Source organism: Carettochelys insculpta, chromosome 16 (assembly GCF_033958435.1).
Source record: "Carettochelys insculpta isolate YL-2023 chromosome 16, ASM3395843v1, whole genome shotgun sequence".
Lineage (NCBI taxonomy): Eukaryota > Metazoa > Chordata > Testudines > Carettochelyidae > Carettochelys > Carettochelys insculpta.
This window is the reverse complement of record NC_134152.1, coordinates 4,770,330-4,795,442: the sequence shown is the minus strand read 5'-3', so window position 1 is coordinate 4,795,442 and position 25,113 is coordinate 4,770,330. Positions and strand designations below refer to the sequence as shown.

At 51.7% G+C, this 25,113-nt stretch overlaps 3 protein-coding genes across 3 annotated transcripts; all 3 read left to right on the top strand.

The window, feature by feature from the left end:
• Window positions 1-445: 445 nt before the first annotated feature.
• LOC142021478 (hemoglobin subunit pi-like) lies at window positions 446-2,834 on the top strand. The gene is made up of 3 exons (XM_075010282.1): window positions 446-540; window positions 1,534-1,738; window positions 2,594-2,834. The coding sequence occupies exons 1-3, from the start codon at window positions 446-448 to the stop codon at window positions 2,720-2,722; spliced, it is 429 nt and encodes a 142-aa protein (XP_074866383.1). The 3' UTR covers window positions 2,723-2,834.
• A 12,490-nt stretch (window positions 2,835-15,324) lies between these two features.
• LOC142021573 (hemoglobin subunit alpha-D-like) lies at window positions 15,325-17,052 on the top strand. Its single transcript, XM_075010567.1, has 3 exons — window positions 15,325-15,482; window positions 15,900-16,104; window positions 16,856-17,052. Exons 1-3 carry the CDS (start codon window positions 15,391-15,393, stop codon window positions 16,982-16,984), a joined length of 426 nt encoding a protein of 141 aa, XP_074866668.1. The 5' UTR covers window positions 15,325-15,390; the 3' UTR covers window positions 16,985-17,052.
• Window positions 17,053-23,531: 6,479 nt separating this feature from the next.
• Window positions 23,532-24,359, top strand: LOC142021466 (hemoglobin subunit alpha-A-like). The gene is made up of 3 exons (XM_075010262.1): window positions 23,532-23,662; window positions 23,737-23,941; window positions 24,171-24,359. The coding sequence occupies exons 1-3, from the start codon at window positions 23,568-23,570 to the stop codon at window positions 24,297-24,299; spliced, it is 429 nt and encodes a 142-aa protein (XP_074866363.1). The 5' UTR covers window positions 23,532-23,567; the 3' UTR covers window positions 24,300-24,359.
• Window positions 24,360-25,113: the final 754 nt, after the last annotated feature.

Below are 25,113 nucleotides of genomic sequence, written 5' to 3'. Positions count from 1 at the left end.
TGTCACATGGAAAGCAGGGGTCTGTCATGGCAGCCACCTCTCTCCAGGCCTTTTAGCAGGTTTGTAAAACACGTTGATGATTCCTTCCATGCCCTCTGGCCAGACGTTCTCCCCTTTGTCGTCACAAATTCCCAGTACTGTTTCATTGCTCAGCACTGCCCCCCCTAGCTAGTCCCTTTCCCCAGGCCACCCTGTTGCTGCATTAAGATGTGAGATATTGATAAAATTTCCCATTGTATAAGCCGGAGCAGGGCAAGTCACTGCTTCACAGGGCGATAAGATAGCTCCACCTCACTGGGTGGGTCCCAGAAGTGACCAATGACCATGGACAGCTGCCAAGTTCTGCTCTCCTCTTGCCCTTTATAACGGAGGCTGCGAGGTCGTTCGTCACAGACCTGTCCTAGTGTCCACTGTCAGAAGGACAATCTCACACTGCCCAGCAACCATGACTCTGACTCAGGCTGAGAAGGCTGCAGTGGCTACCATCTGGGGAAAGGTCGGTCCCCAAGCTGATGTCATCGGGGCCGAGTCACTGGAGAGGTAAGTGATGTAGCATCATTGCTTAGCTTCTGTGGGCCTATCTCAGATCTCAGACTGGTGGGATTACTCGACTGTAAAACTTATGTGAATGAGATCAGAATCAGGCCCTGGGACGCTTGTTAGATTCTGGAGGCCAAATTCAGCACAAGTGTAAGGGGGCCTAGCAACATGGACAATAATGGAGCGATGCTTGCTCTCACCAGGGATGAATGTGGGCCTGTAATTCAGAGGCCTGGGGAAATCACAAACAAAGATGGCTGCCTACTAAGCAGGGATGAGTAGGCAAATTTTGCAGTGTGTCACTCAAACATAAATGATTGAGGCAAGGACCTCATCTTTCCTTGGAGATTAACCCTCCTGGAAGGTCCAGAAGAATGTGGCAGAGCTGTATAGAAATTACTCTCAAATGCCATAGAACTTAACAGATAAGACAGACACACACACACCCCCCACCGGCTATTAAATTCTATGGGATGGTTTCAAACCCTTAAAGGAAGAATATTATTTTCTGGTCACTTCTCTGGAGGACCAGCTCCACGCTGCAATTTATATCCAGGTAATGCCGAGGGCATTCCAGCTGGCTGCTTGGAACAGGGCTCAACATTCTGTTTGATGTGTAACAGGTTAGTAAGAGAAGAAGACATCCCCTAGAAGTCTATATCACTGCAAACCACATGGACGCTTAGGTCCACAGAAGGTCTGCTGTAAATGCAACCAGAGAGCCTCTTATTGGCAGTATTTTAAATGTTATGTGAACTTTGTTAAGTGAAAGGGACTTTTTTCCCACAACATCCCATTTCAAATGAAGCCAGCTGAAGTTTGGGGATGATGCCCCCAGCCCTGAGATCCTGCCAGTAGAAATCCATCCCAAGCTAATCAACTAAACAAGCAGGAGTGAGTGTTTATCCAGGGTCTTGGCCTGCCTGACTCAGGTCATGTCAGCTGCTTGGGGCCATTTCCAGTGCAGAAGCCATTTCTAATGTTCTCTTCCAGGCTCTTCTCTAGCTTCCCTCCGACCAAGACCTATTTCCCTCATTTTGATCTCAGCCATGGCTCTGCTCAGCTTTATTCCCATGGCTCCAAGGTCCTGAGCGCTATTGGTGAGGCTGCCAAGAACATCGATAACATTACTGGTGCCCTGGCCACACTTAGTGAGCTGCACGCCTACATCCTCCGAGTCGACCCGGTGAACTTCAAGGTGAGTGAACATAAGAATGGCCACAGTGGGTCAGACCAAGCTGCACCTAGCCCAGAATCCTGTCTTCTGACAGTGGCTAGTGCCAGGTGCCCCAGAGGGAATGAATAGGACAGGCAATCATCAAGTGATCCATCCCCTGTCGCCATTCCCAGAATCCAGCAAAGGCTGGGGACACGATCCCTGCTCTCCCAGCTAATTGCCACTTGCATATCTATCCTCCATGAGCTTATCGAGTTCAGGCGAACGCCCATGTGGAGAGCAGAGGGTGGAGAGATTCCATTGGTCACTGAGTCAGTGAGCCAAGGCCACTTCAGCTGACGGTAACTTGAGCACTGAACACTTCCTTGCAGAGTGCAGAGTGTGGGGAGGGGACCGAGCCTTTCTGCTCAGAGGGGAAGCTCTTATCATGCGGAGCCTTGGCTGCAGCTTCACTTTAATCAGAGTAGCACTGGCAGTCCGTGGCCACTCTCTCTCTCTTGGCCTTCGTAAGACTATTGGGCAGGTCATATCACATATCTGTGCCCCATCTTCCCCTTCTAAAGTGGGGACAATGATGCTGACCATGCTTGTCCAAGGATGCAAGTTTTATGCTGTCTAGACATGCAAGGATTATTCATGGTTACTGTATAATCCCCTTTTGTGGACAGGGAAGAGGTTGCAGTGTTAACCGTTGTCATCTCTCCGCTCCAGTCCAAATGGTGGATTGCCAAGTCACTGGCTCATAGCCACAGGAGGCGTCTCTATAACTGGGAAGGAGAGTCCTTCTTGATTCTTCAACAGCCAGAGTGCCAGAAGGCAGAGGTGTGTTATTGCAGGCAGTTCCGTTTGATTTGCTCCTGTCCTTTTCTCTTGCAGCTGCTTTCCCACTGCATTCTGTGCTCCCTGGCTGCCCACTTCCCCAATGACTTCACCCCGGAGGTTCATGCTGCGTTGGACAAGTTCCTGTCCCAGACTGCTTCGGTGCTGACTGAGAAGTATAGATAAACAGTCTCCATGGGCGCGAGGGCATGGCGGCTCCAAGCAGGGTGCCCATCCCTCCTCATGAATCCCAACATGTGGGCTTTGTCCTTAACAGAAAAACAATAAATTCTCTAATTGACCACGGTGGTCTCTGTGTTTTAATATTCACTGGTTCCCACCATCCGTTGTTGTTTATAACGGGAAGGGTGTTCTGGCATTCCCTGTAAGATGCTAAGGGGGCTAATTATCTGGGGTCCACATATAACAGCTAAACGCTTCTATTTACTCTTTTCTCATCACACAAGAATCACAGGACATTGAACTGAAAGGCAGCAAATTGAAACCCAGTGCTGGAGATGTTTTTGCACAATAAGCCCGGGGAACCCATTATCACAAGACCTCATTGAAGCCCAGAGCTTTTTTCCCCAGTTCACAAATAGCTAGACACTTCCTTGATGGAGAAGCTACGTTAGACAGGCTCCCCATACCAAGCATTTTAAGATAGAGCCATTTTACTTCAGGGGATAAGCCAACCCCTGATGAGTCTAGGAAGAAACTCCTGTGGGGCAGGCTATTCCAGAAGTGCCATGCAGAGATCTGCATGCATGCTAGTGCTGATCACTGCCAGAGGCAAGATCCTGGGCTAAGAGGACCCTGGCTGAGCCAGACCAGCAGCATCTTTGACACACACACACCATCTGAGGTGCCTGGCTAGACAAAGCCACTGAAGTGAAAATGTACGTGGGGTCGAGCAGGACTTCAGAGGCTGGACTGCCTCTCTTTTATGCATTGATAGTTCAAGCAAATTCAGTGCTAGTGTGAGCTAGTGTTAGTGGGATCCTACCTAATGTAGCTTCTCCACGAAGGAAGTGTCTGACTATTTGGGGAAGTTCTTGACCTCTGTGAGATCTTGCGGTCATGAGTTCCACAGGCTCATTGTGCAAAAAGCACTTCTTTGTATTAGTTTTAAATGTGCTGCCTTTCAACTCAGAGCGCTCTGGTTCTTGTGTGATGGAAAAAGAGTAAACGGAAGTGTGGAGCTCATGCATGTGGTTCTCAGACTGACAGACCCGAGCATTAAGCCCGGTGTCTTCAGAGGGGCAGCGGCACCCCACTCTGCCCTTGGCTAGAGGGGCCACTCTCATTTGGCCTCCATGACTCGGTCTCAGATTGCCAGCTCAGGTTCCTACTATGCAGAGGTGGGAAAAGCACCCCAAAATTACTTGAGTACAAGTACAGCTGCTTTCACTTCTGGGTACTTGAGTACAATACAGATGTGCTGTGCGGGTGTGCACTTTTACTCAAGTAGTTTTCCAGAGGGCCGCTGGTGACTGGTACTTAAGTACACCCCCCCCCACTCCCAAAGCAGCTGTACTTTTGCTCAAGTAACGTTTGGGGTACTTTTTTCTACCCCTGCCATTATGTCCAGTTGTCACAGAGTGTGGGGATCACCAGGCCCTGCACCCCATCTGCAGTAAGCTCTGGCTCTCATTCAGGGGGCAGGTTTTATCAGTTGTCAGGGTCACAGAGTAGAACAGACTTGTCAGCACAGAAACCAGAAGCAGTCAGTACAATCCATTTTGGGGAAAGGGGTCGCAGAGGGGGTCCCAAGCCAGGGACTTGGCCCTTTTTCCTCCTTCTCCAGCCAGAGGAGGCTCCCCAGTCAACAGGTCAATTCCAGTTCAAACCAGCCAGGTCCCTCCTCCTTCCTTTGTCCTGTTTCCCGGGGAAGAAAGGTATTACCTGGCTGTCTAGGTTGCAAAGTCCACGGAGGGTCATTGTGTATGCATCAGAAGTCATCACACTGAAACGCTCAAAACTATGCACTGATGCTGTGCCTGGGGAAACTGAGGCACCCACATCAGGTCCGACAGGACGGCAGGAAACACATGCAACCTAACCAAGGGATTAAAATCCTCATGCACCCCACTTTGCCACACCAGTCCTTGTAAGAGCTGCTCTGAGACCCCCTAACTCCTGGCACATAAGTCACCAAGTGGCTGCCAGGCAGCAGTGACTCAGAGGTGAAAGGTTCCATATCCCAGTCCATCCTCAGGTGTCAGGATGCCTGCCCAGGCTCCAGACCTAGGCTGAAGTGGAAGCTGAGACACAGAGGGGAAGGGCATTGCATCCATATCCAGCCATTTTCCTTTCCAGCTCTGTGGACACCACACTGGCTTCCCCAGCATAAACAAGGTGTATGACCCCCACAAGGCTGCAGGGCACAGGGCAGGAGCTGCCCAGGATCCAGATACCATTGTGATTTTACTTGTGACTCACCCTAAGGAACGCTGATTTGGGCATACTCCCCTGAGTAATGGACTGGCTACAGACAACACTAGTGCCAGTTCTGGAATAGAAGAGTCCAGAGACGAAGAACCATCATGACATGAAAAGAACTAGAATACCTCGAGCTGCCAATAAAAAAACCCACAGGGGCCTGACCCAGTTCTCATTAAAATCAAAGGAAAGAATGAAACCCGAGACAACATACACTCAGTGCCTCAGCAACAATGTTCCCTCTGTTTTTAACATCCATGTGCAGAATAAATTTTGCGATGTGCACCAAGGCATGTGTGTGCACCACCAATAGACGCACGTGTGGACAGCTGTGGGTGCTCTGCTAATCAGCTGGGCAGCATTTGAATGTTTCCTAGGTTGCCACCCAAACACGCAACTGATGGAGAACTCTGCTCAGCTAATCTATATTAGTGAGTTACACATACATACCCCTACACATCCCCAGGGCAGTCAAACATCTGACATATTGCTAGGGCTGTGTCTACACTACAGAAATAACTTTGAAGTTGCTGGCTTCGGAGTACAACTTCGGGGTAAGCAACTTCGAAGTGGAGTATCTACACACACCCTCCTTCAAAGTTAAACTTTGAAGTAAGGGGAAATGTGTGTAGACTCTCTGCTGGCTACTTCGAAGTAGTGCCTAACTTCAAAGTTAACTTCCAAGTTACTCCCTAGTGTGGCACACCCTGGGCCAGTGACCCTGGAGCAAGGGTCAACAGTCCCTCAGACGTGGTCCACTCTTTCGAGGTTTGCTGGGTTTGGCAGGAGAATAAGACACACTCATTCCTCTAGATTACAGGCCAGGGTCCTTGTAGGAAGTGGTTGGCATCTCTGATGACTTGTCTCCTTGACTTGCTTCCTACCTTGGGCCTTCTACAGCTAGTCCTCAGACTGAGGTTCCATGATCCTCTCCTCCTAGAGGTCCAGCTTTGCTTCTCATTGTTCTGCTTCTGAAGGACCCCCATGTTCAGTGGCTCCTCAGCCTTCTGGAACTCCTTCACCCCTACCACACTCTCTCTTCAGGACCAGCCTCAGGGCATATGCTCCCTGCTGTACCTCTCTTCTCAGTCCTCTCCTATTGGCTGTTCCTTTAACACAATTGCTCACTCTGAATTAGACCCCAGCTGGATCTAATCCTTAATTTCTTGTATCTCCTCAAGGTGTGCGAACAGGCTAGCTGGGCTCTTGGATTCCCCTTATTCCTGTCACTGTCAGCGTAAGGTTTAGGCATCATGCAAGACTCTTCAAGAGGCCTTACGAGCAAGAAGGTGGATTTTGTGGCTTGTGGTTCCTCTGGATCAGACTTGACAAATTCCTGTCCTGGTCTGTTGGATCCCTTGACATAAGAGCTGCCAGCCTGGGTCAGGCACAGTTCCTCTTGCTCACTATCCTGTCTCCAACAGTAGCCTCTACCCGAGCTTCAGGGGGATGTGCAGACCAGGGTAATTATGGACTGATTCCCCAGTCTTTTCTTCCCAGCAGCTGGTTATCAAAGGTTTAGTAATTCCCAGAACATAAGAACAGCCAGACCAAAGGCCCACTTAGCTCAGTATCCTGTCTTCTGACAGTGGCCAATGCCAGGTGCTTCAGAGGGAATGAACAGGACAGGCAATCATCAAGCCTATTGCCAGATTCCAGCAAAGGCTAGGGACACCATCCCTGCCATCCTGGTTAATAGCCATTGATGGCCCTATCCTTGATGAAATGATCTGCTTCTGTTTTGAACTCTTTTATAGTCTGGGCCCTCACAAAATCCCCTGGCAAGGAGTTCTACAGGTTGACTGTGCGCTGTATGACGACATGCTTCCTTTCATTTGTTTTAAACCTGGTGCCTACTAATTGCATTGGATGATCCCTACGTCTTGTATTATGGGGAGTAAATAACAGTTCTTCAATTATTTTCTTCACATCAAACATGATTTTATGGGTCTTTATTATCTCCCTCCTCAGTTGTCTCTTTTCCAAGCTGAAAAGTCCCGGTTTTATTAATCTCTCTCATATGGAAGTGGTTTCAGATCCCTAATCATTTTGTTGTTGTCTCCTGTATCTTTTCCGATACCTTTTTTGAACTGAGTCAGCCAGAACTGCAGACAGCATTCAAGAGGTGGGCACACCAGGATTTTAGATACAGGCAATATGATATTTTGTGCCTCATTATTTATCCCTTCCCTAACGATTCCCAACATTCTGGTAGCTTTGTTGACACCCCCTGCATTAACAAGAGTGTTATTAGCAAGATATCTCAGTGGACCTAACCATGTTAGTTACAAGATCAAAGGCATTTTTTGTGCACTTTGAGCAACATTATATATGCTCTTATGTGCCTTTAATGCCCTGACACTATGTACATTAGACAGACTGGGCAAAACCTCACCAAAGAATAAATGGACCCAGAGCAGACATCAGGAACCTCAATACACATAAGCCGGTCAGTGAACACTTCAATGGAGTGGGCCATTCTGTTGAAGACCTGAGAATTTGTGTCCTAGAGCACAGAACATTTAAAAGCAGATTACGGCGAGTAATTTCTGAATTGGAATTCGTATTCAAATTCAACACATTAGCACACGGTATACACATTACAAGGGCTGCTTCCCTTCCTTGATGCTTATAGTTATCTCTGGCAGGACACTTAACATCCCCGCTCCCCTACCTGCCTCCTTCAGTCCTATGTACTTGATTTGTCAGTTTATATTGCATATTTTTTTTTTTTTGGTCCTCTGTACTTATAAATGTCAGTCTGTACTGGAAATGAGATTGATCTGACGAAGTGGCTCTGTCCCACCAAACGAATCATTTGGTTAGTCTTTAAAGTGCTACATTTTTGCTGTTTTGTTTTGTTAAGATACCAGAAGTCATTCTTCCGCTCTACTCTGCATTGCTTAGGAGTATTGTGTCCAGTTTGGGGATTATGTTTTCCAACCTACATTACTTTGCATTTATCAACATTACCTTTCGCCTAGTTGTGTGACATTCCTTTGTAACTTTTCACTGCTTGCTTTGGACTTTACTGTCTTGAGTAGTTTTGTATCATCCACATATGCTGCACCGTTTACCCTTTTTTCCACATCATTTATCAATATATTGAACAGCAATGGTTATATCATGGAACTGGAAGGGAACCGCTAGAGGTCATGGAGTCCAGCATCCTGCGCTCACACGAAGAGATCAGACCTTGGGGTTTGCAAGGCCAAGGCTCTAACCAGTGAAGTATTCCCAATATGGATGCCTGAGGGACACCACTGTTTACCTCTCTCCATACTGAAAGTGTAGGGTTACAGCTGTATCCTAGAGGTGAATGCTTTGTTGTGTAGATGGTGTCACCAGGAAGGCTTTGGTTTTTTTGACCACGGGATCCTTTTCCGGGAAGGACTGCTAGGCAGAGATGGCGTTCACCTTTCGAGGAAGGGGAAGACCATATTCGGACACAGTCTGGCTAACCTAGTGAGGAGGGCTTTAAACTAGGTTCGACGGGGGCAGGGAAGCAAAGCCTGCAGGTAAGTGGAGAGCATGGATACCTGGGAGATGAACTTGAAATGGGAGGGAGTATGGGCTACACTGGGAGAGTAAAAAGAGGGCCAGGGCACAACTGGGAGGCAAGACCAAATCAATGTCTGAGATGCCTATATACAAATGCAAGAAGTATGGGAAATAAACAAGAAGAACTGGAAGTACTAATTAATGAATACAACTATGATATCATTGGCATCACAGACACTTGGTGGGATGATACTGTGGAAGTATTTAACATTGTATAAGTATAACATTGTATAAGGGGACATACTGGATACATTGCATATGAGAGGGCATGCCAAAACATGTTACAAAGTATCTGAGGGAGCACACGTAGGGACAGTTAGCTTTTGAATGGAGAAGCAATTAAGATGGAGCCAGCGCGTCTAAGAAGCAGGCATCAGAATGGAAGGTGTGAAGGGCAATTAGTTAAGTTAACTGGAAGCTGTTAAAGGAGATTGTTAAGGGTGGCAGGTAATTGAAGATACGTGACTGGTCTCAGGGATCTCGAAGGGTGGTGACTAAACTCTTTTTCTTCTTTTGCCTGTAACTTGTCTGTAACTTGTTCTCCAAAAAACTGTATAAATTAAGAGACACAAGCCCCACTCGGGAGGCTCACTTCTAAATGTATTAGCAGAGCGGCTTTGCTAATAAAACAGAGTGGTCTGATAAATTGTGAGTCTGAGTCTAACTTTGACAATACTCATTATTGGAATGTTGGTATTGAAGGGTACAGCCTGCTTAGAAAGGACAGACAGGGAAAGAAGGGAGGAGGTGTTGCCATGTATATTAAAAATGTACACACTTGGACAGAGGTGGAGATGGACGTAGGAGATGGACGGGTTGAAAGTCTCTGGATTAGACTCAGAGGAGTAAAAAACAAGGATGAGGTCCTACTAGGAGTCTACTACAGGCCCCGTAGCCAGGTGGAAGAAGTGGATGAGGCTTTCTTTAAACACCTAACAAAATCATCCAGGGCCCAGAATTTGGTGGTGCTGAGGGACTTCAACTATCCAGGTACATGTTGGGAAACTAATACAGCAGGGGACAGACTGTCCAATAAATTCTTGGATTGCATTGCAGACAACTTTTTATACCAAAAGGTTGAAAAAGCTACCGGAGGGAAACTGTTCTAGATTTAATTTTAACAAATAGGGAGGAAATTATTGAGAATTTGAAAGTGGAAGGATGCTTGGGTGACAGTGATCATGAAATCATAGAGTTCACAATTCTAAGGAAGGGTAGAAGGGAAAACAGTACAATAGAGATAATGGATTTCAGGAAGGCAGATTTTGGTAAACTCAGACAGCTGGTAGGTAAGGTCCCATGGGAAGCTAAACTGAGGGGAAGAACGGCTGAGGAGAGTTGGCAGTTTTTCAAAGGGACATTATTAAGGGCCCAAAAGCAAGCTATCCTGCTGCGTAGGAAAGATAGAAAACATGGCAAAAGACTGCCTTGGCTTAACCAGGAGATCTTGCATGATCTCAAAATAAAAAAGGAATCGTATAAGAAATGGAAACTAGGACAAATTACAAAGGACGAATATAGGCAAACAACACGAGCGTGCAGGAGCAAGATTAGAAAGGCTAAGGCACAAAATGAGCTCAAACTAGCTACAAGCACAAAGGGAAACAAGAAGGCTTTTTACAAATACATTGGTAACAAGAGGAAGACCAAGGAGAGGGTAGGGCCATTGGTCAGTGAGGAGGGAGAAACAGTAACAGGGAATTTGGAAATGGCAGAGATGTTTAATGATTTCTTTCTTTCAGTCTTCACTGAGAAATCTGAAGGAATGACTGACATAGAGAATGCTAGTGAAAAAGGGGTAGGTTTAGAAGTTGAAATAAGAAAAGAACAAATTAAAATTTACTTAGAAAAATTAGATGTCTGCAAATCACCAGGGCCTGATGAAATGCATCTTAGAATCCTCAAGGAGCTCATAGAAGAGGTATCTGAGCCTTTAGCAATAATTTTTGGAAAATTGTGGGAGACGGGAGAGATTCCAGAAGACTGGAAAAGGGCAAATATAGTACCCATTTATAAAAAGGGGAACAAGAATAACCCGGGAAACTACAGGCCAGTCAGCTTAACTTCTGTGCCAGGAAAGATAATGGAGCAGGTAATTAAAGAAATCATCTGCAAGCATTTGGAAGGTGGTAAGGTGATAGGGAACAGCCAGCATTTGTTTTGTTAAAAACAGATCATGTCAAACCAATCTAATAGCTTTCTTTGATAGAATAACGAGCCTTGTGGATAAGGGAGAAGCGGTGGATGTGGTATACCTAGACTTCAGTAAAGCATTTGACACGGTCTCACATAAAATACTTATCAATAAACTGTGCAAATACAACTTAGATGGAGCTACTATAAGGTGGGTGAACAAATGGCTGGATAACCATACCCAGAGAGTAGTTATTAATGGTTTTCAATCCTGCTGGAAAAGTATAACTAGTGGGGTTCCGCAGGGGTCTGTTTTAGGACCGGTTCTGTTCAATATCTTCATTAACGATTTAGATATTGACATAGAAAGTACACTTATTAAGTTTGCAGATGATACCAAGCTGGGAGGGGTTGCAACTTCTTTGGAGGATAGCGTCATAATTCAAAAGGATCTGGATAAACTGGAGAAATGGGCTGAGGTAAACAGGATGAAGTTTAATAAGGACAAATGCAAAGTGCTCCACTTAGGAAGGAACAATCAAGCTATGTCTACACGTGAAGCCTACTTTGAAGTAGCCTATTTCGATGTGGAGACATCGAAATAGGCTATTTCGATGAATAACGTCTACACGTCCTCCAGGGCTGGCAACGTCAACGTTCAACATCGACTTTGCACAGCACCACATCGAAATAGGCGCTGCGAGGGAACGTCTACACTCCAAAGTAGCACACATTGAAATAAGGGTGCCAGGAACAGCTGCAGACAGGGTCACAGGGCGGACTCAACAGCAAGCCGCACCCTTAAAGGGGCCCTCCCAGACACAGTTGCACTAAACAACACAAGATCCACAGAGCCGACAACTGGTTGCAGACCCTGTGCATGCAGCATGGATCCCCAGCTGCAGCAGCAGCAGCCAGAAGCCCTGGGCTAAGGGCTGCTGCACACGGTGACCATAGAGCTCCGCTGGGGCTGGAGAGAGCGCGTCTCTCAACCCCTCAGCTGATGGCCACCATGGCGGACCCCGCTATTTCGATGTTGCGGGACGCGGATCGTCTACACGTGCCCTACTTCGACGTTCAACTTCGAAGTAGGGTGCTATTCCCATCCCCTCATGGGGTTAGCGGCTTCGACGTCTCGCCGCCTAACGTCGATGTTAACATCGAAATAGCGCCCAACACGTGTAGCCGTGACGGGCGCTATTTCGAAGTTAGTGCCGCTACTTCGAAGTAGCATGCACGTGTAGACACGGCTTCAGTGTCACACATACAGAATGGGAAAGGACTGCCTAGGAATGAGTACAGCAGAAAGGGATCTAGGGGTCATAGTGGACCACAAGCTAAATATGAGTCAACAGTGTGATGCTGTTGCAAAAAAAAGCAAACATGATTCTGGGATGCATTAACAGGTGTGTTGTGAAAAAGACACGAGAAGTCATTCTCCTGCTCTACTCTGCGCTGGTTAGGCCTCAGCTGGAGTATTGTGTCCAGTTCTGGGCACCGCAGTTCAGGAAGGATGTGGAGAAATTGGAGAGGGTCCAGAGGAGAGCAACGAGAGTGATCAAAGGTCTAGAGAACGTGACCTATGAAGAAAGGCTGAAAGAATTGGGCTTGTTTAGTTTGGAAAAGAGAAGATTGAGGGGGGACATGATAGCAGTTTTCAGGTATCTGAAAGGGTGTCATAAGGCAGAGGGAGGGAACTTGTTCTTCCTTGCCTCTGAGGATAGAACAAGAGGCAACGGGCTTAAATTGCAGCAGGGGAGGTTCAGGTTGGACATTAGGAAAAAGTTCCTAACTGTCAGGAGCTGCGTCTACACGTGCACACTACTTCGAAGTAGCGGCACCAACTTCGAAATAACGCCCGTCACGTCTACACGCGTCGGGCGCTATTTCGAAGTTAACTTCGACGTTAGGCGGCGAGACGTCGAAGTCGCTAACCTCATGAGGAGATAGGAATAGCGCCCTACTTCGACGTTCAACGTCGAAGTAGGGACCGTGTAGACGATCCGCGTCCCGCAACGTCGAAATTGCCGGGTCCTCCATGGCGGCCATCAGCTGGGGGGTTGAGAGATGCTCTCTCTCCAGCCCCTGCGGGGCTCTATGGTCACCGTGGGCAGCAGCCCTTAGCCCAGGGCTTCTGGCTGCTTCTGCGGCAGCTGGGGATCTATGCTGCAGGCACAGGGTCTGCAACCAGTTGTCAGCTCTGTGTATCTTGTGTTGTTTAGTGCAACTGTGTCTGGGAGGGGCCCTTTAAGGGAGCGGCTGGCTGTTGAGTCCACCCTGTGACCCTGTCTGCAGCTGTGCCTGGCACCCTTATTTCGATGTGTGCTACTTTGACGTGTAGACGTTCCCTCGCTGTGCCTATTTCGATGTTGGGCTGAGCAACGTTGAAGTTGAACATCGACGTTGCCAGCCCTGGAGGACGTGTAGACGTTATTCATCGAAATAGCCTATTTCGATGTCGCAACATCGAAATAAGCTATTTCGATGTTGGGTGCACGTGTAGACGTAGCCAGGGTGATCAAACACTGGAACGAATTGCCAAGGGAGATGGTAGAATCTCCATCACTGGAGATATTTAAGAAGAGGTTAGATAGATGGCTTTCAGGGATGGTCTAGAAAGTGCTTGGTCCTGCCATTGGGGCAGGGGGCTGGACTCGATGGCCTCTCGAGGTCCCTTCCAGTCCTACTCTTCTGTGGTTCTATGTTCTATGATTTTATCAAACAGCCATTGGTGAACCACTCCTCCTTGAACTTATCTCGTTCTTTTTTTCTTTTTTTTGAACCCAGTTATATTTTTGCCCATCACAACTTCCGCTTCAGATTTTGCAGAACACAAGTTTTCATTGCCCTTAACCATTGGAAAAATAACACCGCAAACGCGAACCAACGTCAGGAGTTCTGAGGCACCTTGGCAGTCGGGTTGACTTTGAAATGCAACAAATACACTTTAGATACCAGAATTCCAGAGAGCTTAGATAGGCAGTTGCACACACACAAAAACCGCACACCCAGGGATGTTCCTAATTTGCATGCTTCATTACTGTCATGGCATAGGGAAAGGGCCCAGTAAAGAAAGGGCAGAAATGGTAATGCACTTGACAGTGTCCTGCAACTTCTATTCTGCATCAAGGGATTCCAAAAGCAGCTGTAAATGTACTGAGAGGCTAGCTACTATGAAAAGGCCATTTTCCACTGATCTTTGCGTATACCTCTCTGGGTCCCCTCTGGCAGAACCCCTGTAGCGCAAGAGCCCTAACATTGTAACCCCAACTCAACAAACCCAATTTAAATCAGTTTTTGCTTCCTGCTCACACTGAATTTGACATGGTCCTGTTGATGCCCAGAGGGTGAAGGGATGATCAGCAGGGCCAACAACCATCATGGATCACGGGGCAAGGTGTGTGTGTGTGGAGGGGGGGTGGCTGTACACCTCCAGAAGGTTTGGGGCCTCAAGGCGGAAGGAGAGGGGCTAGGCCAGCTAGCCCTCAGTGCCACTTGGATCTCGAAACCTGCCTCCCCACAAACCATAGAGCCCTGAGGAGTGGACAATTCAAAGGTCCCTGGAGCTCTGACCAATGCCACCATCACAGCAGCAGCAGTGGCAGCTGGGAGTCCTGGGTTCATTTGAATTGCAAGGACCTGGGCCAACTGCCCCTTAGCAGCCCTCCCCCCCATCAGTAATCCCTGTAAGCTGAGCGCTTCAATGGCCACCCAGGAGAGATTCAAGTGCAACCCACCTGATTAGCAGAGCACCCGCAGACACCAGCATATTTTCTATTGGTGGCGCACAGCTGCACATGCCTTGGTGCACATAACAAAATTTATTCTGCCCACACATAGAAAAAAAATTAAAGGGAACATTCCCCGCCCCATCACCATTAGCCATCCTGGGGATAATTATGGAGTAGAGGGAAACAGTAGACATGGTACATTCATTGCGTGGCCTTCCTTGATTAAGGGCTCTCTTATCTCGGGGACAGAGACACAAACAGAACAGCTGATAGTTAAAGTCTGATCCCTTCAAGGGGTCAAACTGGAGGATCTCATGGTTCCTCCTGGCCTTACAGTCTATAGATCTATGAGAGACTGAAATCGCTAACCCAGGGGATGCAGGGCAGTCGGATGCCTTTACAGTACTTCCCAGGCAGGGTGGACAATATCACCAAGGGAAGTGAAGCCAAACAACGGGGCATGAGATGGGAAGACTCCCAGGACCTAGTATCTCCATTGGCTTCCATGGGGCCCTCTCTAGGTCACCCTGGTGGGGAGGGTAAGGGGCAGTGCAGACTGTGCTACAAACCTTTTGGGGAGCTGCAGAGGAGGGAAGGGGATCCCAGAGCAGCCCGGGCTGGGGTTTGGGGCTGGCCACCAGGGAGAGGCTCAGTGGGGCACCCCTTGGGGACAGGCCTTTGACGTTACATGTGAGCGGGTTACAGCCCCGGTGTTGGCGGGAGGTTCCCCGGGGCTGGGGCGAGCCGGGGAAGGGCCCGGGCCGCTTCTGGGATTCGGAGTAGGGCGCCCCTGCGAGGCTCGGGACCAGCCGGTCCAGCGGGGAATGCGGTAACTGCCCAGTCCCGGAACGCCTCCCCTGCCTGCCCAGTCGCGGGCCCCGGATAAGATCAGGGCAGGGCCAGGCGGAGGAGGGCGGCGGGCAGCGCTATAAAGGCGGCGGCAGCAGCGGCCGGACCGCCAGCCTAGCGCAGACCCCCGCCGCCAACATGCTGACCACAGACGAGAAGCAGCTGGTGCTGCACGCCTGGGAGAAGGTGCAGGGCCACGAGGCGGACTTCGGGGCCGAGGCCCTGGAGAGGTAGCGCCGGGAGGGACCAGCGCGGGCAGGGCTCGGCAATCACCAAGGCACCGGGCTGCAGGGGGCGCTGGGCGGCAGGGCGGGGTTCCCTTGTCCCCGGGGCGCTGGGGGGGAGGGGGGCGCGGGGTTCCCTTGTCCCCGGGGCGCTGGGGGGGGCGGGGCGCGGGGTTCCCTTGTCCCCGGGGCGCTGGGGGGGAGGGGGGCGCGGGGTTCCCTTGTCCCCGGGGCGCTGGGGGGGAGGGGGCGCGGGGTTCCCTTGTCCCCGGGGCGCTGGGGGGGGCGGGGCGCGGGGTTCCCTTGTCCCTGGGGGGGAGGGGGGCGCAGGGTTCCCTTGTCCCCGGGGCGCTGGGGGCTCGGGGGTCCCCTGGTGGCCAGGTGGGCGAAGCCTCTGGGATTCATTTCTCGCCCCGCCCGCAGGATGTTCACGGTCTTCCCCTCCACCAAGACCTACTTCCCGCACTTCGACCTGCAACACGGCTCGGAGCAGGTCCGCCGCCACGGCAAGAAGGTGGTGACCGCCCTGGAGGAGGCCGTGCACCGCTTGGACGACCTCGGCGCGGCGCTTTCCGACCTCAGCGACCTGCACGCCTACAACCTGCGGGTGGACCCGGCAAACTTCAAGGCAAGAGCAGGCCGGGGTCGGGGAGAATCAGCCCCCTCTTTTCCCCCTGTCCCGGGGGGGTGCGGGATCAGCCCCCCTTTTCCCTTTTCCCTGTCCCGGGGGGTGCGGGATCAGCCCCCCTTTTCCCTGTCCCCGGGGGGTGCGGGATCAGCCCCCCACTTTCCCCTGTCCCCGGGGGGTGCGGGATCAGCCCCCCCTTTCCCCCTGTCCCGGGGGGTGCGGGATCAGACCCCCCTTTCCCCTGTCCCCGGGGGGTGCGGGATCAGCCCCCCTTTTTCCCCCTGTCCCCGGGGGGTGCGGGATCAGCCCCCCCTTTCCCCTGTCCCTGGGGAGTGCGGGATCAGCCCCCCTTTTTTCCACTGTCCCCGGGGAGTGCGGGATCAGCCCCCCTTTCTTCCACTGTCCCCGGGGGGTGCAGGATCAGCCCCCCTTTCCCCTGTGTCCAGGGGGTGCGGGCTCAGCCCCCCCCTTTCCCCTGTCCCGGGGGGGGTGCAGGATCAGGCCCCCTTTTTCCCCCTGTCCCGGGGGGGTGCGGGATCAGCCCCCTTTTTTCCACTGTCCCCGGGGGGTGCAGGCTCAGGCCCCATTTCTGCTTTCCCTGGGGGGTGCAGGCTCATCCTCCTTTCCCCTGCCCAGGGGGTGCAGGCTCATCCCCGCTCACCCCAGAGGTGCAGACTGTGCCAGGTGCTCCAGCTGCAGGCCCTTCCCCCCATGGGCTGGCTGCCACTGACCTGGGGAACTTGCCTTGCAGCTCCTGTCCCAGTGCCTTCAGGTGGTACTGGCTGCGCACCTGCGCGAGGAGTACACCCCGCAGACGCACGTGGCCGTCGATAAGTTCCTGTCTGCTGTGGCGGCGCAGCTGGCCTCAAAGTACCGATGAGCACCTGACTCTGACGGGCCCCCCCGTGCCCCGCTGGGCTTGGACCCAATAAAGATGCCAAACCTGCAGCCCTGGCTCCGCGTCTCACTGTGTGCGTGCGGGGAGGGGGGTGTTACACCATTCTTCTCCTAAATCACTTGGATCTGCCTCCTCTGCAGCACCCGGGTCCGAAGAACTGCTCTGGGTGACCTGCCAAGGCTTTCACTAGCCCCTGTCCTAAGCACCTGGCTGCCGGCCATGAAGGGGCTAACCACTCTCCCCCACTGCCATAAAACACTCTTGTCCACAATGCTGGGGCGGGGGTGGGGGGCGTTGCCAGAAAAAAAAACCCCATTCTTCCAGAAAAGAAAAAAACCGTTGCGTCTACACTGCAAAGCCTGAGATTCTGGAATAACAGGGCATTTAACTGGCAACAATAACTCCACCAAACCAAACGGATTTCCCTGCATCTCCCCTTTCGATTTTGAAGTTGGCTCAGTGTGCGCTCAGCAGATAATCATGACTTAATTGGCCTCTGGGGAAGCATCCTCTCATTGCTCTTATTTCAAAACTGGCCTCTTTCAGGTGAATGCTCCGTTTCGAAATGCTCTTGCAGCATGAAGGCTTTTCTTGGAAATAACTTCTTTCAACATTAGAAGGTGGAAAGAAGTTATTTCTGGAGAATCCCTCAGTGACCCAGGCACAAGAGGTGGTGCTGGGGAAAAAGGAGAAAGCAGATCTGCCAAACAATGCCCACTCCACCAGCTTTGAGAAACCACAGGGTTGTACTTCTGTCTGCTTCAGCTGGCGGGTGGCCCCTTCCCAGAGGAATACTTGGCCTCCCCTCAAAATACAGCTGATGCCAAACTCAAAGCCCCTGTGTAACGCCGGAGTGCCTAAGTGACCCTTCTTTCAGCTGGAGGATGGGTTCTCAGTACAGAGGACTTTCTCTAGGTAAGTGCCTGGTGGTGCGAAGCAAGGAAACCTAAGAATGCCACCAAGAAAGGAAACCGATAGGGCTTTGGGTGGGAAATAAAATCTTTGTTTCTTAGGGGATTTGCTTTTAATCAGCACAAACTCTTGCCAAAGTTTTTAGAGAGAGGAGGTGAGTGAGGCAATAGCTCGTATTGGCCCAACGTGAGGGCCAGGGACTGGACTTGACGCCCTCTGGAGGTCCCTTTCAGTTCTATGATGCCATGAACTTTGATGGGTGAGAGAGACATGTTTTTGAGCTTATTCCACTCTCTTCTGGAGGGCTGGGAAAGGCACTCCAAGTGTCCCGGCTAAACACAAGGTGAACAGGCCCGCTGGAGGGGAGAGGCAATTGTATAGGGGCCCAGTGATTCAAAGGGCCCTGGAGCTACCTGCTGCTGTGGCGGCCAGAGTCCTGGGCCCCCTAGAAACTCCAATGGAGCGCCGGTCTCAGAGCCAGGGAAGGGAAGGGCCCAACAGTGTGCTCCTGGCAGTGCTAAGGGCTGCCTGTCCTCGGCCCCACTCCTACCTGCAGTTCCACCTTTTCTGGGGCCATGGAGCTGCCACACACACCTTGCCTCTAGGCCCACGGTGGCTGTTGGCCCTGCTAAAGGTGGAACGGGCTGTTGAGCATAGACAGTTAACACACGGTGGCTGTGGGCCCCAGTGGACCAGGCTTAGATTCATGGTAATGGTGGAGCAGCGGGTGTAAGGCAGTGAGGCCACACGATGTCCTTATGGCAGTACTAAGCGGGAGTCTAGAAGATGAACTACTTCTCTTTTCCAAAGGGGACTGGCAGAATTGACAGGAGAAATGCAGAGGTGGTGACCGGAAGACCAGTGCGGCGTCAGAGTTGGGTGGGCCTCTATCCGCTGGAACACACACCCCTGGCTTGCTGAGGCAAGGGCAGGAGCAGGGTTTGTAATGAAGGCAGGGTCTGGGGGGCCAGCAGACCAGGCTTCTGACTCTGACTTGCTGCGTGTCCTTGGTCAGGGCACTCAGGGCCCAGCTCTGGGCACTGTGGAGCCTACAGTCACACTCCTGTTGACATCAGGCACAGCAGCATTGACGCTAATCTCACTGAGCCTCCTGCTTCTTAATCTTCACCCACTTGGTCGGGGAGGAGAGCGTGCCAAGGGGAAGCTGAAGTTTGCACTTAGACATTCTTGAGCCTTACAGGGACCAAAGGAGGGACAATTTTCCGTTGTCACTATCACTTAGCACTTGTCTACTTTAGCAAAATTGATCGACATGATGGGCTGAATTGGGGGACCCAAATTTCCTGCAGCACCACATGGGAAGTTTATGTCCCACAATTCAGAGACTCAGAAGTCTAACCTAGTGTGCAGGCCAAACTGCTCTCAGACTGGTGAGCGGCGGGGACAGACCAGGGCTGGTGATGCTGTGGCAAACCATGACTGCCCTGAAGCTTCCATCTTCGTTCCCACCAGGACAGCTGGAATGAGTGGAGGGTGGTTCCATTTTTCAGATGAAAAGCTCCAAAGTTCTCCATCGAGCACGCTGCCTGCATTATAATCCCCATTTAAAACAGCCTGGGCCATAATGGTCACATGTGCTGTGTGCAGACCAAGCCTCTTTCTCTGGAAGCCTTTCCAGCCAGAATCCCAGGGAAATGCATTGTCTTCTATCTGTCCACACCAAACATGTATGTGAGCTTATGAGCCAAGGAGGGGATGTGTGTGTGAATGGGGGGGCAGGGGTTGGGGGCTGAGGGTGTGTCTTTGTGCACAGAGTGTGTCTGTGGGTGTTACATGTGGGATGAGCCTGGGGGGAGCTGTGTGATTTAGGGATTTGGTACATGGAGGGGCCCAGTGCATGAGGGACAGTTTGTAGGGACAGCTTGTGACACAGCCGTGGGGGGGCAGCATGTGAGAAGAGTGCATGAAAGGGATGTGTGTTTGGGTCAGTGTACATGGAATGGCAGCGTGTGTGTGTGTGTGTGTGAAGGCACAGGATGGGGGGATATATACATCTGAAGGGGCTGTGTGTAGGAAGCAGTGGCTGGGGACGGTAAGTAGGTGGCCCTTTGCAGGCAGTGTGTATGAGGGGCCAGTGTGGGGAAGCAGCCTGTAGCACAGCAGTGTGGGAGCAGGGTGAACAGAATGCAGGGGGGCTAGGCGTACTAGGCATCAGTCGGGGGCAGTGTGTTTGAGGGGGAGCCTGTCTGAGGAACAGTCTGGAGGGCAGTGTGTGGGGAGGGACTGGTAGGGGGGCAGCACAGTGGCATAAGTGTTATCGCCTGATAACTACCCAACTCCTGGCTCAGTAACCGCTTAAAAGGCAGGAAACACAGGGTAGTCATAAACAGTAATTTTTTACAGTGGAGCACGGTAGGGAACCCGAAGTATCTGCATTGGGACCAGCTGTTCAAAAGAGCCTTAAATTATGTGAGAAACAGGGTAAAGAGAGAGATGGCAAAGTTTGTAGATGACACAAAATCACTCAAGATAGTGATGTCCAAAGCTAGCAGTGAAAAGGGACCCATAGGTGCTCGTGGTGCAGCCACAACCCCGAGCTTGACGTGGTTTCCACATATGCAGGATTGCCAGTTTGGTTCAATGGTTCACAGCACTCCCACTATACAAATCCATCCAGTGCGTCCCCACCAAGGGGGCTCACAAAACTAGAGGAAGAGGTGAAATGAGCAGATGAACAAAATAGCAGAGAAAATTCAGTGGTGGTAAGAGCAAAGCAAGGGACATTGGGAAACATAATACCAACTACCTATGCAAAACGGTGGGGTTAAATTTCCTGTCACCACTGCAGAAAGAGATCTTGATGTCCTTGTGGATAGTTCTTTGTAAACTACGGGTCAATGTGCAGCAATGGTCAAAAAAGCGCCTAGTGTTAGGAACTACAGATTGAACCTCTCTAATCTGGAACTCTCTTTTCTGGCAACATCCGTAATCTGGCATGATTTTAGCTAGCCGGATGACTACTTATCATGGGTGTAGCCACATTTCCCGTGATCCCATGAAGTTTGTTTATGGCCATCAGCCCTGGCTCTCAGTGTTCTTTGCTTTCACTTAGTTGTAATTGACTCCTAAATGTCTTCTAAGAGCCCAGTAAGCAGTGGAAGTGTTGATAATGTTGATAGACAATACTGATCTTCTGCAGTCAGGCAAATTCTGTCTTCTGGCACCAGTCAGGTCTTGAGAGTGCTGGACAAGAGAGGTTCAACCTGTATTAGAAAAGGAGTAGTTAATTACACAGAAAATATCATTAGAAATCCATGGTACCCTGTGTTTGAATAATGTGTGCAGTTCTACCCCATCTCAAAAAAAAAGTAGAATTTCTAAAAGTAGGGAGAAGGAGAAGAAAAATGATGAGGGGTATGAAACCGCTTCCATCTTAGGAGAGAATAAAAAGCGTGGGACGTTTCCATTTAGAAAAGAGACAGTTTAAGAGGGGAATGTGGTAAAGCTCCATAAAAGCATGGCTGGTGAGGAGAAGGTGAAGTTGGAAGCATGATATACCCCTTCACATAGCATACAAGCCAGAGATCAACCAATGAAATTAATAGGCAGCAGGTTTGAAATGAAAAACAGGAAGCCCTTCTTCACACAGCACTTGGTCAACATGTGGAACTCATTGTCAGGGGACGACGTGAAGACCAAAAGCAGGACTGGTACCAAAAATAATTGGAGAATTTCACAGAGGGGAGAGCCATAAATGGCCATTACAAAACATCAAGGGTTCTCAAACTGGGGTCAAAACCCCTCAGGGGGTCAGGAGGTTATTTTTGGAAGGGATGAGTGGTCAACCTCTACCACAAACTCTGCTTCACCTCCAGCATTTACCATAGAGTTAAATATTAAAAAGGGTTTTTAATTTTAAGGGAGTCTCCCTCAGAGGCTTGCTGTGTGAAAGGGGTCACCAACACAAAAGTTTGAGACCCACTGGTCAATCTGGTCAGGTGGACATAAGAACATAAGAACGGCCATACTGGGTCAGACCAAATGTCCATCCAGCCCAGTATCCCGTCTGCCGACAGGGGCCAATGCCAGATGCCCCAGAGAAGGAGAACAGAAGACAATGATCAAGTGATTTATCTCCTGCCATCCATCTCCTGCCCTTGTACTGAAGGCCAGGGCACCATGCTTTACCCCTGGCTAATAGCCATTTATGGACCTAACCTGCAAAAATTTATCGAGCTCTTTTTTAAACCCTAATAGAGTCCTGGCCTTCACAGCCTCCTCCGGCAAGGAGTTCCACAGGTTGACTGTGCACTGTGTGAAGAAAAATTTCCTTGTATTAGTTTTGAACCTACTACCCATCAATTTCATTTGGTGTCCCCTAGTTCTCGTATTATGGGAAAAGGTAAATAATTTTTCTATATTCACTTTCTCCACACCATTCATGATTTTATATACCTCTATCATATCGCCCCTCAATCTCCTCTTTTCCAGACTGAAAAGTCCCAGTCTCTCTAGCCTCTCCCCATATGGGACCCGTTCCAAATCCCTAATCATCTTAGTCGCCCTTTTCTGAACCTTTTCTAATGCCAATATATCTTTTTTGAGGTGAGGAGACCACATCTGCACGCAGTACTCAAGATGTGGGCGTACCATAGTTTTACATAGGGGAAGTATGATATCTTTTGTCTTATTATCTATCCCTTTTTTAATAATTCCTAACATACTATTTGCTTTACTAACTGCTGCTGCACACTGTCTTCACTGCACACAATCTCATGCTCCAGGTATCCCTAAACCAGAAGCCAGGAGAGGGGGGCATGGATGAAGCACTCAGTAATTGCCCTGATCTATTTTCTTCCTCTGAAGCATCTGGTGTTGGCCACTGTCAGAGGACTTCATACTATGTTAGATGGACCATGGGTCTGGCCCAGTAAGGCCATTCTTGCATTCTTTGGAGGGGCAGTGTGTGAAAGGGCCAGTGGCAGGGGGAGCGTGTGAAGGGGCATTATGGGAGAGCAGTGTGCGGGGACCTGCCCCCCAAAAGCTCCCTGGGCTGAGATGTGTTGGCTGCAGGGCAAGTGGGAGTCTGGGGCAACTTGCTGCCTCTCAGAACAGAGACCCCAACCAGTTCCATGTGTCCCCCCAGGACCCCTCCCTCCCCAAGACCCAGACCAGCTCCACGTGCTCCCCTGGGACCCCCGAGAGACCCCAACCAGTTCCACGTGTGCCCCCAGGACCCTCCCTGAGACCGGGACCATCTCCATGAGCTCCCAGGGGACCTCCAAGAGCCCATGACCAGCTCCATGTGCTGCCCCAGGACCCCCCAGAGACCCGGACCAGCTCCATGGGCACCCCCAGAACCCCCCAGAGACCCTGACAGGTTCCATGCGCTCCCCCAGGACCCCCTCCCCGGGACCCGTATCAGCTCCATAGGCGCCCCTTGGCCCCGCCCCCTTGGCCCCGCCCAGGAGGAGGAGCCAGCACGCTGGATAGCTCTGGTGCCCGCCCGGGAGGCGTGGCCGGGGAATCTCGGCTCTGGCACCACCCCGCGGTCCCACTCGAGGGGCGGGGCCTCCCACAGGGCCCAGTGCCAGCCAATGGGCGAGGCGGGGCGGGGCCCGGGCCGCGTTATAAGGGCGGCCCGGGCGGGCGGCGGGCACTCTGCAGGGACCGGTGCTGTAGAGCTGCCACCATGGTGCTGAGCGCGAGCGACAAGGCCCACGTGAAGGCCGTGTTTCAAAAGATGGGGGGCCACCTGGAGGAGTATGGCGCCGAGACCCTGGAGAGGTAACGCCGCTGCCCCTGTCCGCCGCCCCGCCCCGCCGCGCCCCCGGCCCCCTAACCCGGCCTCTGCCTTGCAGGATGTTCGTCGTCTTCCCCACCACCAAGACCTACTTCCCGCACTTCGACCTGCACCACGGCTCCTCCCAGGTGCGCACCCACGGCAAGAAGGTGCTGAGCGCCCTGGCCGACGCGGCCGCCCACCTGGATGACCTGCCGTCCGCCCTCAGCAGGCTGAGCGACCTGCACGCCCAGACCCTGCGCGTGGACCCCGTCAACTTCAAAGTGAGCCGCCGGCACGCGGGCCCCCCCCCGTTTCCCCTCCCCCGGGCCAGCCCGCTGCCCCCCCCCTCCCCTCCCCTCCCCTCCCCCGGGCCAGCCCGCTGCCCCCTGCTGCTCTCCGGCCCTGCTGTCCCTGCGCCCCCGCCCCCATGTGGAGCAGGCAACCCCAGAGCCGGGCCGGACCGGGCAGTGCTGGGTTGGCTGTTCTCACCTGCCTGCCTTTGCCTTCCAGCTGCTGTGCCAGTGCCTGGTGGTGGTCGTGGCCGTCCACATGCCCGGCACGCTCACCCCCGATGTGCATGTCTCCTTGGACAAGTTCCTGTCCGCTGTGTCCACCCAGCTGACCTCCAAGTACCGCTAAGGGGCCGGGCGCAGCTGTGCAGCCCAAAGAGCTGAAATAAACGCGCTGCCTTGAGCTTCACCGGTGTGGTCTCCTCTTTGCTGGCGCCGTGCGGGCGGTGGGCACAGGGGGCAGGGTGGGGACCCTGGCTCAGGAGCTGTCCACACCCCGCAGCAGCACTGGGCGACCCAGGATCGGGCCCATGGAGAAGCTGGCCCTTCGCCTTGGCTGGGTGGTGGTGGGGGTCTGCCAAGCCCCTGCCTGGGGGGATGGGACCTGGTCTTGGCACCCCTCTTTCCCAGGGAAGCCATCCCAAGAGCACCTCAAGTTCATCACCTCTCGGGAGGGGACCTGGGGGAGGGGGGTTGTGCTCCCTCCCCTGTCATAAGTTACTGAGTTCCTGGGTCTTCTGCTGCCTGGAACTTCTCCCTAGGGCGGGGCTGCCTAGCAAGGGGATGGGATGCTTCCAGGAAGGCTGGTTGGTGGGACAGACTCCACCAGTAGACGAGGCATCCAACCAGGGGCAGACAGGCCGGGGGACAGGACCCTGGCCAGGGGGTGGACTGAGAAGGGGAGGACAGTCTGTGTACCTGCCGGGGGGGGGGAATGTGCCTTTTCTGGGGTCAAGTGAAGCCCACAATTGCTGAGGCTGGGCAAGCGGGCTCTTGCTCAAGGTTGTGGGACATCCAGGTGACCCAGAAACTCCCAAGCACCAGCCCTGGCCCCACAAGCAGGAGGCTGGAGTTAAACACACCCAATGCAAACCCAGCATAAGTCTTCCAGCCAAGGGACAGAGCCCCAGGAAACAGCGGGAGGAACAATATTTAAGCAAAAA